This window comes from Cnephaeus nilssonii, assembly GCF_951640355.1.
Source record: "Cnephaeus nilssonii genome assembly, chromosome: 16".
NCBI lineage: Eukaryota > Metazoa > Chordata > Mammalia > Chiroptera > Vespertilionidae > Cnephaeus > Cnephaeus nilssonii.
Genome location: NC_137087.1, coordinates 7,666,224 through 7,690,904, shown reverse-complemented (window position 1 = coordinate 7,690,904; position 24,681 = coordinate 7,666,224). Strand labels below are relative to the sequence as shown.

Genomic DNA, 24,681 nt, shown 5'->3' with positions numbered 1-24,681 from the left:
AGGTAAGCCTGAGAGCAGAGCTGTGCCGTCTCCAGACTGGAGGACTGGGGCGCTGCCATCAGTCAGGGATGCAGCCCGGCTAAGCTACCGCCAGTGATCCCGCTGTCCCCCCTCTGCCCCCCCCCCCACCGGCTCCCCATCTCTTACTCGGCTGGCCTGTGGTTTAGTAACTGTTCCAACAATAATGCTGGTTAAGCAACTGGCTGCCCCAAGGGTCATGCTGCCACGCACCCTGACCTGAGTCCGCTTCTCAGGGTGGTGAGTTCAGGTGCAGCTGGATGTTTCACACAAGCACCCCTGTGTGAACTGCCTGTCTGCACCCCCACGCCCCCACGCCCCCACGCCCCGGGAACCCAGCCCACCCAGCTGAGCACCAGCGCCTGGGGGAGGGGCCTCCCTCGCTGGGACAGGTGAGGAGGATTCCCCCAGAGGGGCGTGACTTCCGCCCCTGATGTGCAAGCCAGAGGATCCCCGGCTCCAGCAGGAAAACACTTTCATGGCCACACTTTTAAAGAAATGTTTTATTGCTGCATTTAGACACCCCCGTGGATAGCACAAACGAGCCCCGCAGAGAATTATTCAGTGGTAATACTGAGAAACAGCGAGCACACACAAAGATACAAAACTCCCCAAGTGCCTTTTAGAAACTGCCGCACGTGCCAGTGTACATTTGGTTTTATTAACAGTCAACGTTCTAGAGACATGGCATCTAAATAGGTGGTGAGCTGTTTAGGTCTTCCCTGGGCTAGAGATGGAAGCTGCCTATTTTAAATCAGACCCAAAGGGTAACTATTTCAAACGTGTTTGCATCAGGCCAGCTCCCCGGCATCGTGGGTGTCTGCCCTGCGGCGCCCAGGCCTCCCGGCCGGCAGCTGCCCACCAGGCCCAGGAGCTCCAACCCCGTCAGGCGTTGCCCGAGGCGCGAAGTGGCCCACTGCCTGCCGCCTGCACACCTGTAGCCAGGAAGGGTGCACCTGAGGTTTGAAAATTAGACCCATACGGTTGAAAAAAGTGGATTGTAGCCAAAAAAAAAAAAAAAAAAAAGTGGGAGAGGGGCATGATAGAGGCCTGGAATAGGAAGAGACCTTTTACAGTTTTTAGAAAATTCTTAAAACCCAAATTACTGCTGGCAGCGGAAGAAGTCGGAACCCCTTGAGTTGTGCTGTAACTTTGGGGGAATAAAGGCCACATCAGGGAAGGCTGGCTGGTGACTCCCGAGGGCCGTTCCATCTCCTCCTGGCCAGGCCCACCGGTCCCAGCCCTCGTGGCTCCGAGACCTGCAAGCTCACCTCATTTCTATACGGTTCAGCCAAATGCCCCCTCCCAGTAAAGCCAGGTGCAAACGAGGGGAAGCCAGGGATTAACCCCCGAAGTATTTACCAGTAGAGGGCCCGTGAGAGACTAAAGGGAACTCCTGGCAGCTCCTCTGTCCCCACTAGATGGCAGCACAGCACAAGCTGCCAGGCTGCGTGCCTCCCTTCGGCGGGGAGGAGCAGAGCTGGGGCTGAGAAGGGGCAAAGGCTCAGGAGACCTGCAGGCAGACAGGCCAGGGAGCACCTTCGGGAGAGGAGAGGAGGACGTGGGACAGACTCCCAGGCGGAAGGGCTGGGGAACCTGGTGGCAGGCCTTCCTGAAAGGCAGCAGGAGGCTTCACTTAAAACTCTGTTGGGCGTGAGAGCAACACCAGTCGGGGGCGCAGGGCGCCTCCCTGCCCTGTCACAACGGGTGCCAGCCTCAGGGGGGAGGCTGCCCAGGAGCTGCTGGGGCTGAAGCACACGCACCCCTCGGTGGGAGCATAAGCGGTTCCATCGGGGGAGAGGGCAGGGCCCCACTTAAAAACCTACCCCAGTCGTCACCTGACACTCATCCGCTGTCAGAGGGGGACAGAGCGGCCTTGGCGAGGCCACTCTAAGGGGCAGCCGGGGTGACCAGGATTCAGCAACCCTGAGTGAATGGTCCGCCTGGTCCCAGGCCGAGGGGGTGGGTAATTGCACTTTGGGGCACAGTGAACACGGGCCTGGGCTGGATGGGGCCCGGGAGACAGCGAGAGGGAGAGCTGACCCATGTGCAGGGCTTGGCGGCGCCCTGGCTGCCCAGGCGAGGAAGGCCATGCAGAGCCCCGCAGATCGGAGCCCCAGCCCCTGGAGTCGGATTCCGGGGAGAGGAGGTGGCTGAGGGCGGTCTGCTCCCCGCGCTCCCCAGAGCTGACACCCTGCGCCTCCTCCTGGCTTTCCTCTGTGAGCCGCTCAGCACCCAGGCCAGGCGGCAGGCTCAGAGGTGGCAGGCTGGCCCTGGGCACCTCACCCAGGAGGAGGGCACCAGGAGGCAGAGTGGCAGGGAAAGTGAGCACCTGGGCAAACCCATTGTTGCACCGAGGTCCTCGCCTCCTCCCGGAGTTAACTCTGTCTCTGGGGCAATGACACTGATTTGTAAAAACAGAATTCTAAGGAGACTCTTTAAGGGACAAAAGCCATTTGATGGTAGTGATGTTGGTTTTGTTTGTTGTATGAAAAATGGGAGAGCATCCCTGAAAAGAGAACAGACTGAACGCAGGGCCAGGGCCCCAAAAAGATCATGTCTGTTCAGTCCAGTTAAGGCGACCAGCAGCTGGGGTGTGGCTGAGGGCAGGGACACTGTGAGCCATGGCAGTCGCTGCTCGGTCGCTCGGGCACTCGGGTGCTGGCCCCAGCCAGCCTGCCTCTGCCCAGGGCAGCACCGCTGGAGCAGGGGCTGGGGAGGCGCAGGGGCCGGAGAGCCGCGGTGTGCACCCCGGCCAGGCGGGCACGCCTGCTCTTCAGTGGGAAGCCAGCACAAGCTAGAGAGGCTTGTCTGGAAAGGAATGGTTTCTAAATATTCAGTTTTGTTTTAATTACTCACTTTCCTTGCATTTAGACCCTATAAGCCCTTTCTTTTCAGTGCTGACACAGAGAGAAATGTCTGTAAGACCTGTCATAACACAGGCTTGAAACCTCAGGAACTATGCGCAAGTCGCCACTGAGAGCCATTCCTTCCCTGAAATGCTAGGAGACAGCGTCAGACCTGTGGCTGCTTTATGGTCACAAGTCCCTTTAATGGACACAGAAGAGACGTCGCGTGTCTTAGGCCACGTAAGGCAGAAAGGGTCTCGGATCTGTTAGAACATGAAAGTGGCCGTCAGGGTCATGAAGAGGTTTCTAAAGGAGACATTCTTTTCAATGTCAATCTCACTGGAAACATAAAATAAAGGCTCTCTTTGTGTAAAGTGCTGTTTGCTTAGTGACTGCCTGCCACCATGCACAGAGCACCCCGGCCACCTGCTGGGGAGGACGCAGGCCGTGGGCAGTGGGAGCACCCCCGGCTCTCCCGGGAGGAGGGGTCCCGCACCGTGACGACACTCCGAGCGCTGCAAGCCAGGCTGGGCCTGCTGCCCACCGACCAGCTGCCCCTCAGGGCCCGGTGCCACCTGCTCCTGCGCCTCCCTCAGGCCTGACCTGTTATCCCTCCTTCTGCTCAGACCACGCCAGCTCCCGTCTGGTGTCCCGGGCTCCGCCTCCCCCACAGGCCTGCTGCGGAGGTGGTGCCCAGGCACGCAGCCTCCGGGGCTTCCCAGGAGACTGGGCAGGAGGCCGCGGAGAGAGGAGCATTAACAGTCGCCGGCCGGTCTGGGCTGGCAGCACACGGGAGAAGGTACGCGATGGCGGGCAGCAGCTCCCTTCGCCGCTGGTGGACGTGCAGGAAAACCGCCCCGCCCCTCAGACGGGGACGATTTCCGCTCCGGGGTCCTCAGGTTCTGTGCAACTAGAGTTGGTGTCGGAATGGCAGACTCCACGCCCATCTTTGTGTTCCAAGTTGGGCTCCGAGAGGGCAGGTTTTTCAAAAATATTCTTTTTGCTCGTTTCTGGACAGTTCTGAACATAGATTACTCTGTTGTAAGCCTTGAGTCTCTTCCACAGTTGTACATACACTTTGCACTGAACGTACATAAAAAGAAGTCCGCCCGTGAAGCCGATGGCCACCACCACCAGCTTAGTCCAGAAGGGCCACTCCAAGATTCCTGGAAGGGAAACACGGTTAGCCTCTCAGCTGACGTCATTCAGGATCGGAAGAGCTAAAACACAACTCAGGAACTTCTTATAACCACGGACTCTTAACTCATCAAAGCTTGCTCCCTGCAGGAGGCTGGGAGGGCCCCTCCTTTCGCCCTGCCCGTCCGGGGGCAGCTCATGGAGAGTCTCTCCCGCCATGACCGCCTCTCTTCTGACTGGGCCTCAGAACCGCTCTCAGCAAGAGCCCATCACCACAGGATGCCTCTTGCCTTCCAGTTGGCGGCCCTTCCAGAATCCCGGGAATGAAACCTGGAGTCACGCTCAGCCCCAGACCCGTGGGCTCTCCAGGCCCCTGGGCCGAGCCCCTTCGTCCCCGGCACGTACCTGTCGCCTGCCCCTGCTTGATTTCCTCAGTCGTGCGGTCGATGAGCACATACAGGGACCAGACCACGCAGGTGATGGCAATGACGTGGAACGTCACCGAGCACATGATCTTCCTGCGCTCGCTGGCCGTCATCTGCAGCTTCTCCCACTGCGAAGACGACACAGACAGGGTTCAGAGAGTGCAGGCTGCGAGGGTGAGAGCACTGAGATGGGTGCCTGCCCCTCCCACAACTACATGAATACCCCTCAACACCCAGTCATTCTCTTTAAGCCACTTGGCTTTCCGCAGGCACCCGGTACTGGTGTTCTGTCAGTAGACAACCTCCCGTGCACTGGCAAGGGGCTGGGGTCGAGATGAGCTGGGAGCCACGACCCGCAGCCCGCCTGCTTATTCTGCCAGCAGACCAGACGGCAGTGCTTGGCAGGGACCCTCTGGTTTCAGCCCCGATCAACACAGCCTGTTGGCCCAGCCCCAGGCGGCACACTGTAAGTCTCCCTGGCGTGCTGACCAGCATGGGCGAGGGAGGCAGAGACTGATGATGCCAACACAGCCGCGACGGGTCACACCACGCGGGAGGGTGATGCAGAGGGCGCTCCCCTGCTACTTTGGCAGCAACAGCGCGAAGCGATGCTAAGAGCTCCTGGTACAAGCAGTCTCTGCCAGTCCCATCTCCTCTAGGGACGCATTCATTTACTCCGAGTAGCCACATTTCCTTTTCATTTACCCGTTTCCGAATGAGAGGAGAACACATAAAGGTAGAGAAAGGGAACAGGGAGAGGGCGGGGTGCCCTCGCCAGCCTCACAGCCTCTGCAGAGGCTGTCGGGAGAGGCCAGAGCAGAGCCGCAGGCCCTCCATCCTGGTCCAGGGCCTGACTCCCGAGACTCCGGCAGAGCAGGCCCGAGGACTGGAGGCGCCTGAGATTACTTTAAATCTGCGCCGGACCCCTTCTGAAGCCACACCTTCCTGGGACGGTGCGATACATCTTCATCTGACTTCTCTCCTAACCGAGCCCTCCTCCCGATTTCCTGTTATTCCCTAAGACACACTCTGTTCACGCCTCTCTCACGCCCCTGAGTGCTCGCCTCACCTTTCACTTCACCTCCAAATCCTACTGACCCTCAAGAGCTGCTTCGACACCCCAACATTCTGGGATGCTCCCACCCCTCCGAGCCCCAGCTCCCAGCGCACGCTTCCTCCCCGAGTGCCTGGCGTGCTCCACCACGGCGTGCGTTAGCGCCTAACTGGCACTGACTGTGCTGCCCTCTGAGGATGTGGCTCCCCTCTCAATTTCCATAGAAAACCTGAGATACAAACAAGTCTCGTGTTGTTCCAGACGAACCTCATGCTCTGGACACGGGGAGAGACGGTGAACGTCATGCCTACAGGACGCGTGTGCAGGACAAGGCTCCGCCCTTGGTTCCTGCCTCCCCCCGCCCCCCCCCCACCTAAAACACTTCTCACAGGACCGTTACTGGGTTATGCTGTGCTTTATGCAGGGGAGATCCTAATCTCTGCCACACAGTTCTAATCAGAGGCAAGGCACACAGAGTCCATACGTAAAGCTAAATGCTCACTAAAATGTCACGAGGCCGGTCAAGGACCGAACGACTGACACAGGTGAGCAAGCCGCCTCGGCTGGAAGGAAAAGAAAACGTTATGACTGAGAGGGACCTGGAAATCCGCGCCAGACACGGTGGTCGCTGCAGCCCGAGGGTGCGCCCCGCCCCTCCTCACAGGAACGGCACCGGCCGGCGCGGCCCTCCTCGGGTGCGCCACGCCCGGGCGTCCACCTACTTTTCTCAGCGGCTTCAGCCTGGTCTCCATGATGAACTCGTACTTGCAGAGCTCGCAGCAGCGCGTGTCGGAGCTCTTGATCCACTGCTGCAGGCAGGCCTGGTGCACGAAGTGCAGGCTCCCGGTGCAGTGGCAGGGCGTGATCAGAGGGCTCTCGTCGTCCCCCTCGCAGTGGCAGATCCTGGGCGGCAGGAGAGCCAGGCATTACCAGCAGGGCTGACGACAGGGTGCCAGGTCCACACCCCAAAGAGAACGTCAGACACGAACATCACGGGATCAACTACGAGCACAGACACAGACAGACAAAAGCGGGCCATGCTGCAACTAAACACTTCGAGCTGACTGCGCCGGCACGGGAAGTCTGCATGGCCTTGGCACGGGAGGGGAAATGGTGTAAGAAATGACACAGCAGTCACTGCGGGTAAGACTTCAGAACTTCACTGAAAGACACATTTAAGGCAACCGGGAAGTATCTTCCAGAACTTACGACGTTAAAATGAAGAAAAAACTTCTGTGTAAAAGAAAATCAGACTTCCCAAAGTACCAGTGATTTGAAAGGATGTTGGGATTTGCTTTTTCACTATAATCACTGACCTCACCTCCAAACCACACAGTTCCGTCAGGGGTGAGCAGCGACATCTCGGCACCTCTCCTGGACCTCAGGACATTAGGAGGGCTGCAGTTTCATTTCTTTTTGCAGGACCACTCACAGCAATAAGCGGAAATTTTAAATCTTATCGAAAGGTTCAGGGTACATGCAACAGGATGAGCTACTAACCTCGAGACACTAAACAGACCCCTGAGAAACAGGGTCCTCCCAGCCGCTGAGGAGCAGAGACGCCGGCCTGGAAGGAGTGGCAGGCCCTGGCCAGGCTCTCAGCCGTTTGTTTCTGGGACAGAGGTTTCTGATCCAATTGCTAGAACTGATCATGGCTGGCCCTCAGGAGGGCGACTGGGGAAGGTTAGGATGGGGAAGGCATAGAGGGGTGATAAAAAGTGAATTCTGAATGATTTGGGGGCATCATCTCCTCCCAGGCTACTGACATGGGAGGAGATGGAGGTGGGCAGTGGCATTAGGACCTGGACAGAGGTGGCTGCCTCCAAGTTCAAAAGAAGGAAGGACAGCCCCTCCCCACGCACATCGTGCTGCAGGTGGAACCAGGGGTAAAAATGAGGCTGGGGGGCAGCCAGCCCTGGAACTCTACACCATCAAGCCGGAAAACTTTCTTCCTTCCAAGTTCCTTATGCAAAGTCAGCTTGACCTTTAATATGTGTAGCTTCTTCCTCTTTTATCGTCTGTGAAACTATCTTGGGACCCATGTCATAGAAATTGGTTTTCCAAATGATATCAACGCTCCATTCTTTTGGAGAAAACTATGAATCCACAATTGTCTACAACTGCCTACTAATTCGTTTTCCTGAAACTTCACATATTAAAAGCAAGATGAGGCTACAGAGGTGTGGGGAGCAGAGATGGGCAGAATGGCGGTTCTTGGCAAACCAACCTGCAGGCATCCCCTGACGTGGACACAGGAGAGATGGGGGGGCATTTTTCAGAGAGGGGAGAGGAGCCATCCAGGTCACTGTCCTTCTCCACTGAGCAGAGGGGTGCCCGCGGGGCCTTGCTCTTCGATCTTGCGGACGTGTTGTCCTCAAAGACGTCGTCATCGCCCATGTCGTCGGAGCAGAAGCCCGCGCTGCCGGCCAGCCCGCTGGAGGACTTGGCGCTGCGCCGGGGGGCCGCCCCGCTCTCCAGCTCGTGGAACCTGTGCAGGCTGCTGGCGCTCGAGCCACGAGGGAGGGAGAACAGGTACCTGAGCAGCCGCCGGCTTCTGGAAACGGCCTCTTCGTCTGCTTTCTCTTCCAAAAGAGGGACATGCATGCCCCCCTTGCCACCTTCCACCTCTGAGGCAGCTGGATGATTGGCAAATAGGGATGAAACACAAGAATGTTTGGAATGGCCAAGAGGTTTGCAATTCAGAGTTCTTTTGTGTTTATGATGGAACCTATTAATTCTGGGACACGGATCTTGAGAGAGTATCAGTTTCCCTTCAGAGCAAGTTCTTTCCACATAGCCAAAGCTTCCCATGGTGTCCTGGGCCTTCTCACCCACATCGTTTAGGGACTTGGAGAACTTGAGTGTCCTTCTGGCTCTGCTGCTCGGAGCAGGCGTCAAGGCCGCGGCCCATTCAGAGCCGCCGGGGCTCCTGGGTGGCGCCTGCAGCGTGTCTGCACAGAGCACGGTCACTGTGAGCCCTGGCGCCAGAGAGCTCGGGCCCCGAGCCGCTTTCAGGACAACAGCAGCCTGCATGGGGCTGTGGTGACAACACTCAGAACACACTGCCCTGGAACTGCATGCACAGAACAGTGGGATAAAACACAGAAGTGAAAACAATTTTTAAAGAGAACAGACATACAAGTGAAGAAATGAGACTCGTGTAACTTGGTGAGCAAACAGCACACAGAACCGGGCCGACTGTTCAGGGCAAAGCACAGTGTTGACCAAGCGAATAAAACACTGAGAACTGCAGACACGATCGCGTACTTCTGGGGTGACACGAGCCACGGTAGCATCTGAAGAGGGTGTTACCTGCAGATGTCCTGACTGGAAGGTGTGACAGAAGAGCGAGAGAAGGCGGGCACAGGAGCTGACACCGGCAGAGGACCCCCGACCTGCAACGACACACCTCCGTCATTTCCGGGAGAGTCAAGAGGACCGTGAACCCCTCTCCTTCTGAATGGGAGGTGTCTGCCAGTTCCTACCGCTCAGCGAGGAACAGGCACCAGGGCCCCACAAGCTGAGACAGAACAAACAAATCACACTCTTGTCTTGCCTGTGGGTAAAAGTGCAGCCAGGCAATACCCAAGACTGGAGCAGCACCACGGATCGAAGACTCACGGTCGTTTATTTCCTAAGCATCTGAGTGTAATTAGTTCAGACACAGGTCAAGAAACCAAGTCCTACAAGGTGTGTGGCAAAAGCAAAAGAACTGCATGTGTATCAAGGGGGCGCCTGCTCCCCGCCAGCGAGGCCTGGGCTTCCCTGGTGGAGGCTGGCAGGCCGTGGCACTCTCTCCTGCTCACCACCTCAAGGTTGGGCCACAAAAAGTGCTGCCGAGCCAGAGCTCTTTATACAAAGAGAGACTACAGGGCCCCCATCCACAGATCCACAGCGCAGCCAGGGGCCCAGCCCAGCATGCTCCCGGAGTTCTAATCAAAACAAACAAAAGGGAAGTTTAAATCTGAAAGAACGTGTAGCCGGAGGTCCTGAGGTAGAGCAGGGCTCTGAAAGGTGGTGAATAAGCCCGATGAGAGAAAAGATCCAGGAGGGAGAGGAGACGCCACAGAGGTAGGAGGCAGGAAGGAGAGAGCCACAGGGAGTGTGGCTGAGCTGAGGACACAAACCTCCACTCCAGCCTCTGTGGGCCCCTGCTAGTTCCCAGGCCCTCACAGCACCGTGCACCTGCATGGAAATGCTGCTGCCCTCCTTAGGACAACCCGGGCGAGCACCTGCTCCACACACCGAGCACCACAGGAAAACAGTACAGCTGTCCCTGGGCACCTGGGGGATTCATTCCAGGACTCCCCATGGATACCAAAGCCCGCAGATGCTCAAGACCCTTATATAAAACAGTGTAGCATTTGCATATAACCTGTATTTGCATAAAGCCTATAGCGGGGTGTGCCCACACGTGACTCACTCCATTTGCGTGGAATCAGGGTGGTGCTCAGTGCATGGCTAATTCACGGTCTGCTTTTGGGAACTTTCTGGGCTTTTTCCCCCTGAATATTTTCAATCCTCAGTTGATTAAATCTGCAGATGCGAAAGCCATGGGTGCGAAGCCCAATGATATGGGCAGCTGTACTATGGTCTGTTATGAAGAGCGAGCCCACGTCACTTCTCCGTCTTCCCGAGGACACCCAGTGGCCCTCAGCCCTGCTCCTTGGTCCTTTGGGGAGTCGCACTCTGGTCCACAATTCTCCAGCTGAGGCCTGGCCCCACTTTTGCTAAGTGCCACCCCAGGGGTGCACGCTCATCCTGGCACTCCAGCCACAGAGCCGACACGGGTGAGCCACCAAGACAGGCAGCACCATTGTCCAGACTCTCCCCTCCTCCCCCTGCAATCGCACGGCTGGAGGACCGGGCCGGCACTTGAGGCGTTCACTGGACCACGTCCCTGCCCCGCGGCATGGCGAGTAACCGTGCCAAACCCAGCGCCACCTGAAGAGACCTCCAGGGAGTGCCTGCTGTCGGCAGCTGTGGGTGCTAAGCCAGGCGGCATTCCTCGGAGTCGCCAGGGAATCCGCACTGACTTCCTAACAGAATGTGCACGTGGACACTGGGTATATTTTCTTTGAAAGAATTACTAGTCAAAATTCTTAAGATTCTAATGTTTAATTTATTTGGAGACATGAAAATGACGCCCTCAAGTAACCTGTCACGATGTCACTGTTCTTCCTGAAGGAAAATGAGGACCTAGGTGCACATGACGCTGCTGTGTTCCCCCAGCGGGGCCTCCACCCGGCAGCCACCCCAGGCTTCTCTCCGGGAGCCTCGGCCCCAGCCCGGCCGGGAGCAGGCGCAGGCTCTGCTGTGAGACTGAAGGAGCACAGGGCCTTTACCGCCCCTCACCGGGAAGGGGCTGGGGCACTACACGAAGGCCCGAACTCCTAACGACTGTTCTCTGACGGTCAGTCCTAACCCAGCCTCAGACAGACAGCCTTCTTGAGCGCCTTGCTCCCTTCTCTTACTTCTGGGGTGACCAGCTCTGTTCAGCACCTGTGGGCAAGACTAGAAATGCACCACGGAGGCCACGGGCTGGTCACTGCACTGCAGAGGAGTGAGTCGTCACAGAGGCCACCACGGAGGCCACGGGCTGGTCACTGCACTGCAGAGGAGTGAGTCGTCACAGAGGCCACGGGCTGGTCACTGCACTGCAGGGAAGTGAGTCGTCACAGAGGCCACGGGCTGGTCACTGCACTGCAGGGAAGTGAGTCATCACAGAGGCCAACACGGAGGCCACGGGCTAGTCATTGCACTGCAGGGATGTGAGTCGTCACAGAGGCCACCACAGAAGCCACGGGCTGGTCATGCACTGCAGAGGAGCGTCATCACCGGGCCTCCCTCAGCAGACTTTGGAGGAAGGGAGGACAGGAGAGTCCAGCTACATCCACATCCTGTCCCCTCACTGCGGGAGGTCAGCTCTCCTTCCTCTTTGTGGCTGGGTCAAGTTTAGTGGCTCAGACTGAGGTACAGGACGTAAGCTGTAAGCTTCTCTTTTGTGCCGCTGTTGCAGGGCGGTGTTTTAGGTCCTCGCTGAGGTTGATAGATCTTACTGGGCCTGAGACCAGGTGAGCTCTTGATGGTGCTGAGCTGCGCTGGGTGGGCACCCACAGTGGACGGGGCCTGAGCTCAGCCTGTGCTGCTCTTCAGCTGGTGGCAGGAGGAGCCCCTGTGGGAGCGGGGATGCCCCACAAATCCTGCTGCTGCTCACTCTTCCTGGAGAAGGAGCCAGGAAAAGGCATTTGTTGGCTTGTATTTATGTAAAACTACAGAAAGTAGATTTAAAAAATTTTCTTGAAACCTCATGATCTAATACGAAGAGAGACTTTTTTCCTGTTACTGGAGCTTGTTGTGGTTTGGACATATGCTGAGCGCGTCTTGGGATGTGTTGTGTGGGCTAGGAGAGGATGCACCGAGGGCAGGGCATGGATGGGGATGCTGGGACTTCCTGTTTTCTAATGAGCAGGGCGTGGGCCTAGGGCTGCAGCCGCCTCCCAGGCAGATGCTCGCTGCCAGTGCAGACGGGCCGGTGCGCTCACCGCGAGACCCAGTCCTGTCACAGCGTGGACCTCCTCCATGCAGGCTGTGTTCTGCTCTGGGCTCTCCCTCCCCCTCCTCCCAGGCCCCGGCCATGGGTGTGAGAGTTACCCCAGAGTACATCTGACATCATAAGAATTAAGTCTTTGGAGGGAATATTTCTTTCAGCTCTATGTGAGTGAACTGAGTTTCGATGTAAAAGCTACTTTTCTTATGAAAGGTCATGGTCAAAATAATTTGAAAGTCTGTATTTCTACAAAGAAAATACAACATGTCAAAATAAGCAACGGAATGTGGCTAAATGAAGAGAGCCTCACACCGCCAGCACGAGGTCGGAGGTTGGAGGTCGGAGGTTGGAGGCGAGGGCTCGATGGCTGCCAGGACAGGCCCCGCTCTGCGGAGAGCGTCTGCCCCGGGCCAGCTTCCTCTTGCTGTGGAACAAGCACCACAGACTCAGCGGAGCAAGAGTACACAGATGTACCGTCTGACGGCGTGGGATGGGCCCACTGCTCGGGGCCTCCCCCTCTGAAGCTGCTGGGGAAGGACACACCCCCACATTCATGCAGGGGGTTGGCAGAATGCAACTCCTGCCGCTTTCTAACTGAGGGCCAGTCTCCTTGGGGCTGTCAGCCGTCCGCCCTCATCCCCCGTCAGTCAACCCCTCGCCATCTTCAAGCCCACTCCTGCCTGCAATCCATTTTAGAATTTCTGTTTATCAGACCACCTTACTTTCCTAAATGCTACTGCCCTCCCACTCCCAAACCAAGAGATAATACCCTGCCCTCACGGCCGCTCAGCGGGCCTGGCTTCATACAATGAAGTCTTACTTGGCGTTGACACGCTGAAGGTATGGACTGAGGCTGCCTTTCAGGAAACTTTCTGCTGAGCACAGAAGTCACTCTGTGAGAACAAAGCTTTGTTATGAGAGACTCTGATTTCTATAAATAAACACCCAACTGTATTCAACTTCAAATGAGCCACAATTAAAGGAGGAAAGGCCAGTTCTGTGGCTGCTCTAATGAACAGCTGTGCCAAGAACGAGCCACAATGGCAACTAATTAGAACGAGCCACACAAAGTCAGTGTAGAGCATAAGCAATCTAGGATTCCTGGGGGAGTGTGCAATAAAAACTAGTGAATTCCCATGTAAATGACGCTCAGCTTTGCTTAGCAAGTAGCACTAACATTGAAATCTTTTCTTTGGTGGCCTTTAGAGTTAGAATTCCATGAATAGTAGTACATCCCAGCAGAAGGAGGAGATATATATATATATATCTCACAGCACTGCCGAGGCAGGGCCGCAGCTGGAGGAGGACATATATCCTCAGGTGAGAATAAAAAAATAAAGGGCTAATAGGAAGTTTCAGAGACAAAACTAGTAAAATTAACTATAACTACAATAAATAGGAGACACGCAAGACAAAAAATATATTAAAATGATCTCAAACACATAAAGGATGGAGGGTGTAGTAAAAATGTAGTGCTTTTAAAATTCGTTTGAACTTACATGCCTACCAGTTTAAAAAAGACTGCTATAGATAGAGATGGATATATCATTGTAACCACAAACCAAAAACCTACAAAAATTCACAAAATATTGTGTAAAGAGAAAGGAACCAACCAAAACACTACAGAAAACCAACAGATCCAAAGGAAAGGAAAGATATCAAGAGAAGAAGATAGGCAGAGAACAACAAAAACAGTTATCAAAAGGTTAATAAGCGCATACCTATCAATAATAACTTTAAATGTAAATGGGCTAAATGTTCCAATCAAAAGACAGAATGGATTAAGAAAACGACCCATCTATATGCTGCCCACCAGAGACTCACCGATGGAAAGATGCACACAGACTGAAAGTGGAGGGACAGAAGAAGCTATCCCATGCAAGCAGACATGAAAAGAAAGCTGGGGTAGCAATACTCCTTCAGACAATGGAAAACAAAGAATTAAAACAAAGAATGGAAAAAGAGACAAAGAAGGACATGGTGTAAGAATAAAAATGTTAAGCAACAAAGCATATATATAACAATTTAAACATCTATGTACCCAACATAGAGAAACCCAAGTATATAAAGCAAATAGGAATAGACATAAAGGCAGTGTGGACAGAAGGGGGCCACTGCTGACCCTGACCGGCTCAGGGGAGGCCTGCCGACTCGGAGAGCTAAAGTAACTACGCAGGATGGTCTGACACTAAAACTTCCTAACGAAAAGCGAGTCATGGAGGGTAGCCGTGTCCTAGGCCAGTCTCTTCCTAGACTAAGGTCAACCTTTACCTCAGCTGAGCCTGTCTACTGTCTTTTGTATCTACTGATAACAGACCTTTGGAATGTCATAGTAACCCCCTTTTCCTGACTCCTCAGGGCACAAACCCCCATCAGAGCGTGAGACCCCAGAACCCCTCATTGTGATCTTGTTCTCCTGCATACCATCCCTCTGTACATGTGAACTGTTAACTATCCTGTACCCACCAATGTAAAAGACGTATGTGTGTTTTTATCCAATCCCAGAGATTTCCCCACTTTACTGTCTCCCGCCTCCTAGCCTATCACCAATGAATTTCATGGAACCTCTTACGTCTTCTCTTTTGACCCTGGAGGTATAAAATGCCTCCCTTTTTGGCACATGTCCTCAATCCGCTGAACTTTGGCTTCCCAGCAATTGTTGTCAGTTTGGCTCAAGAAGCATGTCCAGGACCACTTGCAGCCCCGGACCTGTGCTCGGTACCAGCAGGGGCCCACTGTGTCGCAGCCCAGCTCCTTGCTCTGTATCAGGTGAACTTGGGTGAGTTTTTCTTGGAATTCTGGACCTCCCTATTTTAAGGTAAGAGGTCCTGCCTTTATTTCAGCTGTTTTGGAAAAATCCTCAAGTTGAAGCTAAAGGTTAAGGGTTGAGAGAATCCAGGCTAAAGCTAAGAGTTGAGAACGCAGGACAGGAGAAAAAAAATGGGTGGCTGGTTTTGAACTTTTGCGTTTTAATCGGAATTGCTTTCTGAGAGTCTGAACAAAACCTTTCGCTGGATAAATGAGAACCTGAACTCTGTCGACTCTAAAGATAAGGGGCACTTCCTCCTCCAGCTCGAACCTGGTATTCTCCGGTGACTACTAATCTTTGCAGAGGGGTCAGAGGGTACCCCTCACAACATGGGGAAGCCACACAGGGAATTCCAACTCAACTGTAACTAAAGGACTGACTCATTCAGGGACGAGCACATAAAGGCTGGTTACCCAGGGCTCCAAGTCCTCATGGCTGTATTACACAGCCAGGGAGAGAAACCAAGACAGGTAACAAGTTTGAGACAACTCGGGAGGTGACAGCCCCTTAGAGCTCAACTCATAAGCGGCACACTTCAACCCAATACACACTATCTCTAGAAATTTTGTTCAGACTCTGCACATGCCAAAATAAAATTAAAATTAATATGGGAAACCGAGCCTCCAAGACTGGAAACTGCCAGCCTCCAGCCCTCAATAATACTCCTGCAGATATACAATAAATAGGAAGCCTTTACTTGCGAGTACTTACAGAAATGGGAAGATTTAACTAGAAATGCTATCAACTTAAGATGGCCAAAATGGAAATCTTTTTTTTTTAATTTTTATTGTGGGAAGTATCACATATGTCCCGCTTTCCCCCCCATTAACCCCCTCCAGCCTGCCCCCACCCCAGGCCTTCGCCACCCTATTGTCTGTGTCCATGGGTTATGCATATATGCATACAAGTTCTAATTTAACTGTTAGTACATGTGATCTTGGATATTCTGACCTATTCCAATTAAGATACCTACTGGTTTCTGGGAACAAAAAGCAACAGAATTACTAAATATGGTTCCTGGAAAATACCTATGGAGGATATATTTTTATTGTAGAAAGCCAGGTCACCTTAAGAAAGGTTACAGAAAACTGAAATAAAATTTAGAAAGAGAAACGAGACAGAAGCAAGCACATGGTTGCTCTGAGGACTATCGGAGGCTCAAATAAACTCATGAAAATTATTGCAGGTTTGGATGTTTCTTATATCAACAACAGAAATGAACAGTTAACACAAAAATAGTTGAATACTCCATTTACCTAAATGACTAGATCATTCAGACAGATAGTTAATATGGAAATAATGGCCTTAAATGCCACATAATACCATATGGACTTAATAGACATTTTTAGAACATTTCATCTCCAAACTGCAGATTATACATTCTTCAAGTGCATGCCCATGAAACATTTTCAGGACAGACCACTTATTAAGCCACAAAGCAAGCCTCAATAAATCAAGAAGATTAAATTTGTATCAAGCATATTTTCTGATCACAATGGTATGAAACTAGAAATCAACTATGGGAAGAAACTTAGAAAAACTCACAAATATATGGAGACTAAACAATATGCTACTAAATAACCAATTGGGTCAAAGAGGAAATCAAAAGTACCTTGAGACAAATAAAAATAAACAACTTTGTAAAATTTATGGGATGCAGCAAAGCCATTGTTTTCCCCTTTTTTTTCATTATTAATTAAGGTATTACAAATGTGTCCTTACCCCCTATTGACCCCTCAAATCCCCCCCCACTCATGCCCTCACCCCCCTGGTGTCTATGTCCATTGGTTAGGCTTATATGCATGCATACAAGTCCTTTAGTTGATCTCTCCCCCTTACTCCCACCCTCCCCTACCTTCCCTCTGAGATTTGAGCATCTGATCAATGCTTCTCTGTCTCTAGATCTGTTTTTGTTCATCGGTTTATGTTGTTCATTATAATCCACAAATCAATGAGATCATATGATATTTATCTTTCTCTGACTGGCTTATTTCACTTAGCATAAATGCTCTCCAGATCCATCCATGCTGTTGCAAATGGTAGGAGTTCCTTCCTTTTTACAGCAGCATAGTATTCCATTGTGTAGATGTGCCAAAGTTTTTTAATCCACTCATCTGCTGATGGGCATTTAGGCTGTTTCCAAATCTTAGCTATGGTGAATTGTGCTGCTATGAACATAGGAGTGCATATGTCCTTTCTGATTGGTGTTTCTAGTTTCTTGGGATATATTCCTAGAAGTGAGATGACAGGGTCAAATGGGAGTTCCATTTTTAGTTTTTTGAGGAAACTCCATACTGTTCTCCACAGTGGCTGCACCAGTCTGCATTCCCACCAGCAGTGCACGAGGGTTCCTTTTTCTCCGCATCCTCGCCAGCACTTGTCATTTGTTGATTTGTTGATGATAGCCATTCTGACATTGTCGTTTTGATTTGCATCTCTTGGATGATTAGTGACTTTGAGCATATTTTCATATGTCTCTTGGCCTTCCTCCTGTCTTCTTTTGAAAAGGATCTATTTAGGTCCGTTGCCCATTTTTTGATTGGGTTGTCTTCCTTTTGTTAAGTTGTATGAGTTCCCTGTAAATGTTGGAGATTAAACCCTTATCAGAGGTATCGTTGGCCAATATGTTCTCCCATGCAGTGGGCTTTCTTGTTGTTTTGTGGATGGTTTCTTTTGCTGTGCAGAAGCTTTTTATTTTGATGTAGTCCCATTTGTTTATTTTCTCTTTAGTTTCCATTGCCGTAGGACAGTGATGGCGAACCTATGACACGCGTCAGCACTGACACGGTTAGCCATTTCTGATGACACGTGGCCACTGAGGCGGCCGCATGCCGAGGATGAAACAATTGCTGCTCCTGAGGATGAAACATTTGCGAAATAATGTTTTTTCCTCAAAGTGACACACTACCCGAGTTATGCTCAGTTTTTTGGCGAAGTTTGACCACACCAAGCTCAAAAGGTTGCCCATCACTGCCCTAGGAGCTGTGTCAGTGAAGAAATTGCTTAGATTTTGCTGCCTGTGGATTCCTCTAGTATTTTTATGGTTTCCCGTTTTATGTTTAAGTCCTGTATCCATTTTGAGTTTATTTTTGTGTATGGTGTAAGTTGGTGGTCTAGTTTCTTTTTTTTTTGCATGTGTCTGACCAAATTTCCCAACACCATTTGTTGAAGAGACTGTCTTGATTCCATTGTATGTTCTTGTCTCCTTTGTCAAATATTAATTGAGCATAGTGGTTTGGGTTGATATCTGGATTCTCTATTCTATTCCATTGATCTATATGTCTGTTCTTGTGCCAGTACCAGGCAGTTTTGAGAACAGTGGCTTTGTAATATAGCTTGAGGTCTGGTATGAGATCCCTCCTACTTTGTTCTTCTTTCTCAGGATCGCTGCAGCTATTCAGGTTTTTTTCTTTGTTTGTTTTTGTTTTTATTCCAGATGAATTTTTGGGGAGTTAAGGTATTTGTCTTTCTCTGACTGGCTTATTTCACTGAGTATAATACCTTCTAGGTCCATCCGTGCTGTCAGAAAGGTAAGATTTCCTTCTATTTTTACGGCTGAGTAGTATTCTATTGTGTAAACATACTACAGCTTTTTTATTCACTGCTCTACTGATGGACACTTGGGCTGCTTCCAAATCTTGGCTATCTATAATAATAAAAGGATAATATGCTAATTAAACCGAACGTCCTTTCGGGTGTCATTTCAGATGTCCTTCTGGACAAAGCGGGGCAGGAGCGAAGCCCAGGTCTTGGGTGCCTGGTGGTGGCAGCCGGAGGGAAGCAGCCTGGGTCCCGGGTGGTGGCGGCCAAAGGAAAGCAGCCCAGGTCCCGGGTGCAGGAGGGAAGCGGGGGGTGGGGGGGGGGAAGGCCTACTCTTGCACAAATTTTCGTGCATCGGGCCTCTAATTTTAAATAATGCTGCAATGAATATAGGGGTGCATATATTCTTTCAAATTAGTGTTTTGGGTCTCTTTGGATATATTTCTAGAAGTGGAATCACTGAGTCATAAGGCAGTTCCATTTTTAAAAAGTACTTTTTTATTGATTTCAGAGAGGAAGGGAAAGGGAGAGACGGAAACACCAATAGTAACAGAGAATCATTGATTGAGCTCGAAACCCAGGCATGTGCCCCAGTTGGGAATCGAACCATGACCTCCTGGTTCATAGGTCGACACTCAAACACTGAGCCACAGACCCAGAGTAAGGCAGTTCCATTTTTAATTTTTTTAGGAAATTCCGTAAGATTTTCCACAGTGGCTGCATCAATCTGCATTTCCATCAACAGTGCATGAAGGTTCACTTTCTCCACATCTTTGCCAACATTTGTTTGTTGATTTATTGATGACAGCATTCTGACAAGTGTGAGGATATCCTGTTGTAGTTATAATTTACATTTCTCTGATATCAGACAATCTGAATAAACCAATTACAACTAATGAAATTGAAGCAATAATCACAAAACTCCCAACAAACAAAAGTCCTCAATTGGATAGCTTTACAGGTCAATTTTACCAAACATTCAAAGAAGAACTAACACCTATCGTCCTCAAATTATTCCAAAATATTCAAGAGGAAGAAAGACCCCCAGGTTCATTTTACAAGACCAGCATTATCCTAATTCCAAAACTAGATAAAGACACTATAAAGAAAGAAAATATAGGCCAATATCCCTGATGAATATAGATGCTAAAATCCTCAACAAAATATTAGCAAACCAATTCCAGCAATATATTGAAAAGATCATTCACCATGATCAAGGATTCAAGGTTGGTACAATATCCGCAAATCAATAAATGTGATACATCACATAAACAAAATGAATGACAAAAATCACATGATCATATCAATACATGCAGAAAAAGCATCAGATAAAACCCAGCACCCATTTATAATAGAAACTCTCAGTAAAGCGGGGCTAGAGGGAATATATCTCACAGATATGACAAACCTACAGGCAACATCATATTCAATGAGCAAAAACTAAAAGCACTTCCCTTAAGATCTGGAACAAGACAGAGATGCCCTCTTTCACCACTGTTATTCAACACAGTACCGGAAGTCTACTAGAAGTCCTGGCCACAGCAATTAGACAAGAAGAAGAACTAAAAAGCATCCAAATTAAAAGTAAGAAGTAAAACATAATTATTTGCAGATGACATGATACTGTATATAGAGAACCCTAAAGATTCTATTCATTCTGATAAATGAATTCAGTAAAGTAACAGGTACAAAATAAATATCCAGGAATGCCAATGAACAGATATTTTTATAAATCAATAGTGAACAAACAGAAATAAAAACTAAGAAAACAATCCCATTTACTACTGCATCAAAAAATGCCTAGGAATAAATTTAACCAAGAATGTAAAAGATCTGTACTCAGAAAATTGTAAGATACTGAAGAAATTGAAGAAGATACAAATAAGTGGAAGCATACACTGTATTTATTCATGGATAGGAAGAATTAACATTAAAATGTCCATACGACCCAAAGAAGTCTATAGATTCAACACAATCCCTCCCTATCAAGATACCAATGGCATATTTCACAGAACTAAGAAGGATAAAATAATCCACCAGTAATAAAATAATAGCTACCATTAGGGACTATCCTCACCCAATCAACCTAAGATCACCAGGGGTCAACAAGTTTTAACAAGAGTCAGTTTGCTGACTCACTGCAGTGGGAGAGCTGCCCCACGGCTCCTTGCAAACATTATCCCTAAGACTCACAACAACTCTGAAGGTTGTATTATTGCCCTAATTTTACTCATCGGGAAACTATAGCTCAGAGAAGGGTTCTTCCTCAAAGTCTCATGGCTAGTAAATCCCTGTCCATCTAACCCCCAAACCCTCACAGAGCAACACAGAATAACTCTACCCCAAGCCCGTGCAAGCCATAAAATGTCCCTAAGACACTGTAAGCCAGTGGCTCACAAACTTTTCTGGCCAGTGAGAAGTGAGCAGCCAGGCAGCCGGGCGGGGCTTCTGAGAAAGCTTTGCCTTCCCCTTAAAAAGGGGCACTCTCGGCTGCCACACCCTCCAACCTTCATCACTCATTTCTGCCAGGGCCACAGCCATGGTGCCTGGAGGCCCAGCTCCCACTGGAGACCATGAGGTGCTAAGCATGCGGTGCTAATGCGCTAAGGAAGGCGACATAGAGAACAGAAAGTGCCTGGGTCCCGGCACCTCTGTTAGCAACATCTACCTCCGGACATCCTGTCATTGGAACCACATCCTATCTAATAAAAGAGTAATATGCAGATTGATCATCACTCCAACACACAAGATGGCTGCTCCCATGTGGTCAAAGATCCTACCCCCATGTGGACACAAGATGGCCGGCACAAGATGGCCAGCAGGGGAGGGCAGTTGGAAGGGACCAGGCCTGCAAGGGAGGGCAGTTGTGGGCGATCAAGCCTGCAGGAGAGGGCAGTTAGGGGTGACCAGACTGGCAGAGGAGGGAAGTTGGGGGCAAACAGGCTTGCTAGGGAGCAGTTAGACATCAATCAGGCTGGCAGCGGAGTGGTTAGGGGGTGATCAGGCTGGCAGGCAGAAGCAGTTAGGGGCAATGAGGAAGGCAGGCAGGCGAGCAGTTGGGAGCCAGCAGTCCTGGATTGTGAGAGAGATGTCCGACTGCCCGTTTAGGCCCGATCCCAATAAACGGGCAGTCGGACATCCCTCCAGGGGTCCCAGATTGGAGAGGGTGCAGGCTGGGCTGAGGGACACTCCCCTCCCCCCCCCATGCACGAATTTCGTGCACCGGGCCTCTAGTAAATCTATAATTATTTAAGTCACCAGAGTTGGTTTTCTGTTACTATCAGTCAAATGCACTCCTAATTGAGGAGACAGATTCTCTGGTGACTCCCTGAGATTTCTTTCATCTGAAAGTAAATAATTTCTACTGGAAGAAACAGGGTTTTCTCCAATTAGTCACTGCCTCACCACACACTCAGAATTTGCCTCACTAGAAAAACATAACTGCCACACACCTCATTGTGTGGTCCCAGAGCAGATGAAAGAACTGTGTCAGCAAATTTATGTCTTCCCTTCCTTCCTTTCCTTCCTCCCTCCCTCCCTCTCTTCTTCCCTTCCCCTCCCCCCTTCCCCCCTCCCTCCCTCCCTCCCTTCCTCTCCTCACCCAAGGATATTTTCCCATTGATTTTGAGAGAGTGTGAAAGAGAGAGGAAAAGACAGAGAGAAATATCGATGTGAGAGAAACACATCAATTGGTTGCCCCCTGCATGAGCCTCAACCAGGGCCCGGCCAGGGAGGAGCCTGCAACCAAGGTACTCGTCCTTGACCGGAATTGCACCCGGGACCCTTCGGACCACAGGCCTACATTCTATCCACTGAGCCAAACCAGCTACAGCAAGTTTATGTCTTTAAAAGAAGAGCATAAACACATGCAAGTTAAGAAAATATAAAAATAACATATTTAAGTGGCACTCTACCTTAGAAATGCTACTTGAATGACTCATGGGATGTCCCAAAGTCTTCTCATTCTGCAAGAAAACCAAACAGGGGATTAAAATGTGCAAAGAACAAGTAATTGATCACAACGATGGTATTGACAAATCATTCCCTCAACTAGAATTTGCTGAACACAAACTAATATGTACCGGGTCAGCTAATATATTATGGAGAATTTGGCAAAGATGAATAAAACAATAGTCCCTGCCCTAAAGGAACTTAACGAGAAAAAAAAAAATAACAACACCAGGAATTTGGAATTAACTGTAAAAATAAGAGGGCAGTAAATGTCCTATGACACATTCAAGTGGAGGGTCACAGGCAAGAAATGGCATGCTCAGATGTGTGTAGGTGGTCCATTCTGAGGACCGTGTAAAACGGGGGAAAGAAAGCAGGACAGCTGATGCCACCTCGCTCATTTGGCTGTCAAAGTGTTGGTACTCAACAGGGACATGGCACAGCTCACATCTAGTCCCTCAAGCCTGTTTCTCCTCCTGAATTAGAGAAATCTGAGTCAGGCTAGCTTCTTCCCTCTCACCCCTCTCCACGTTCAGTCACAAAGTCTTACATCAAATTCTTCCTCCTTAATGCCTCTCAATCTCATCTTCATTCCATTGTCAAAGCCTTAGTTTAGGTCTCTTCATTTCTCACTTGGAATTCTTGAATAACTTTCTAACTGGTCTTTCTGTTTTTAAGATGACCTTCCTAAGACATATTGCTATCGACTGAATTGCGTCGTTCCCCCCCCCCCCCCCCCCACATTCATATGTTGAAGTCCTAACCCCCAGTGCTCGGAATGTGACTATATTTGAAAATGGCCTTTAAAGGAGTAATTACATTAAAATGAGGTCAGCTTATTAGGGTGGGCCCTGATCATATGAATGGCGTCCTTATAAGAAGAGGTAACTAGGACCCAGATCCACACAGAGGGAACACCATGTGAGGACACAGGGAAAAGACAGCCGTGTACGAGCCAAGGACAGAGGCCTCAGAAGGAACCAAACCTGCTGATACTTTGATCTCAGACTTTTAGCCTCTAGACTGTGAGAAAATTCCTACTGTTTAAGCCACCCTGTCTGTGACAGTTTGTTATGGCAGCCCTAAAAATGAATACAATAATCTTCCACACTATAACCTTCTTTAAAAATGAGTGTTCCAAGTATAAATCTGATTTTTAAAAACAATAAAGTAACTTTCCCTGAATACATTCATCCTTGTTCTAAACCCAAATGAGGAGGGGAAAAAACTATTACAAATGGAAGCGATGTGATATTTCTTGTATTCTTAAGATCATCTATTCTCTGCTTAGGTAGCATGGTATGCAATGACCTGGGGAGGACCAGAGAGGGTGAGATGTGATTAGCAGATAAAATTCTTTGGTCAGTCAGCGATACAAAGGAGCTAGAGATCATTTAAAACGTCCTTGAGGAAGAGTTGATTTCATTCCACCAATGCTCTCCTTAAAGAGATCAAGCCATCAATAAAGTTTTAACTTTCCCCTTCCCCCTCAACCCACCCAATTACAGACTGCCTTGACTTCAGTACACCTGGCTTTTGAACATTCGCTATCCCTAACATGCTGATGAAGAAGCATTTCAGCATCTCCCAAGTGGCCTGCTGGCCGGCACTCATTTTACCAATGCTGTCTTCTTTATCTTTACAGCAATGTATTTGTGCAATTTTTGGAATATTTTTGTTATATCCTCTATTTTATAAACCTGAGTGGAAACCGCAGCTCAGGTCTCTTAAGTGTAATACAATACAGACAATGCTATTAAGTGTTTAGTCTCAATGGAATATTTGTTGGTCTTAAGTTAGTCAATTAGACAGTTATAAAGGAAAAGAACAAAATTATAAAGTATACTCAGAGTGTTGGCAATATGTTTCCAAAGATTGTTTAAAAAAATAATTAGGAATTTCATTCAATCATCATATTCACACATTCACTCATTGGGAATGGAAAGTCCCTCTGCCCACAGAGCAGGTAAATCTGTAACCATTTAAGTTTTATTTACGAGTCAAGAATGTGTTACGGACAAACACAGGGTACTGCTGTGAATCCAGGCTTAACGGCTCATCCACCGGGATTTACTATTAAATTTTCATTTAGTCTGCTAAATTAAAACAAAGATAATATACACCTTGGATTATCTGTATACAAAACCAATTATAATCACCATTACAAAAAAAAAAAAATGGCCAGTTTAAAACCAGCTAGAAACCTACAGAGAAGTTCTGAGGTATGAAGAAAAGCAGTAATTCATTCTGACATTCATCATTCCATAAAGAAGGAATATTACGGTGGGGAGAGGACTAGCAGTTAAGCTAGATAACATTAGAAATCCAGATTGAGAGCTAAAAGTTGC

General features: G+C 49.7%; 1 protein-coding gene across 2 annotated transcripts in view; it reads right to left on the bottom strand.

Moving 5' to 3' along the window:
- Nucleotides 1-505: 505 nt before the first annotated feature.
- The window catches only part of MARCHF8 (membrane associated ring-CH-type finger 8), a 91,953-nt gene continuing 67,777 nt past the window's right edge, over nucleotides 506-24,681 (bottom strand). The window contains exons 3-8 of one of the 2 annotated variants that reach the window (XM_079793728.1): nucleotides 22,297-22,347; nucleotides 8,796-8,878; nucleotides 7,711-8,556; nucleotides 6,206-6,386; nucleotides 4,410-4,557; nucleotides 506-4,033 (exon numbers count right to left, since the gene is read on the bottom strand). In XM_079793728.1, the coding sequence (XP_079649854.1) occupies nucleotides 3,732-4,033; nucleotides 4,410-4,557; nucleotides 6,206-6,386; nucleotides 7,711-8,556; nucleotides 8,796-8,878; nucleotides 22,297-22,347 (1,611 nt within the window). In that variant the 3' untranslated portion in view covers nucleotides 506-3,731. The remainder of the gene's footprint in view (nucleotides 4,034-4,409; nucleotides 4,558-6,205; nucleotides 6,387-7,710; nucleotides 8,557-8,795; nucleotides 8,879-22,296; nucleotides 22,348-24,681) is intronic. The other variant, XM_079793729.1, reaches the window with a different exon arrangement.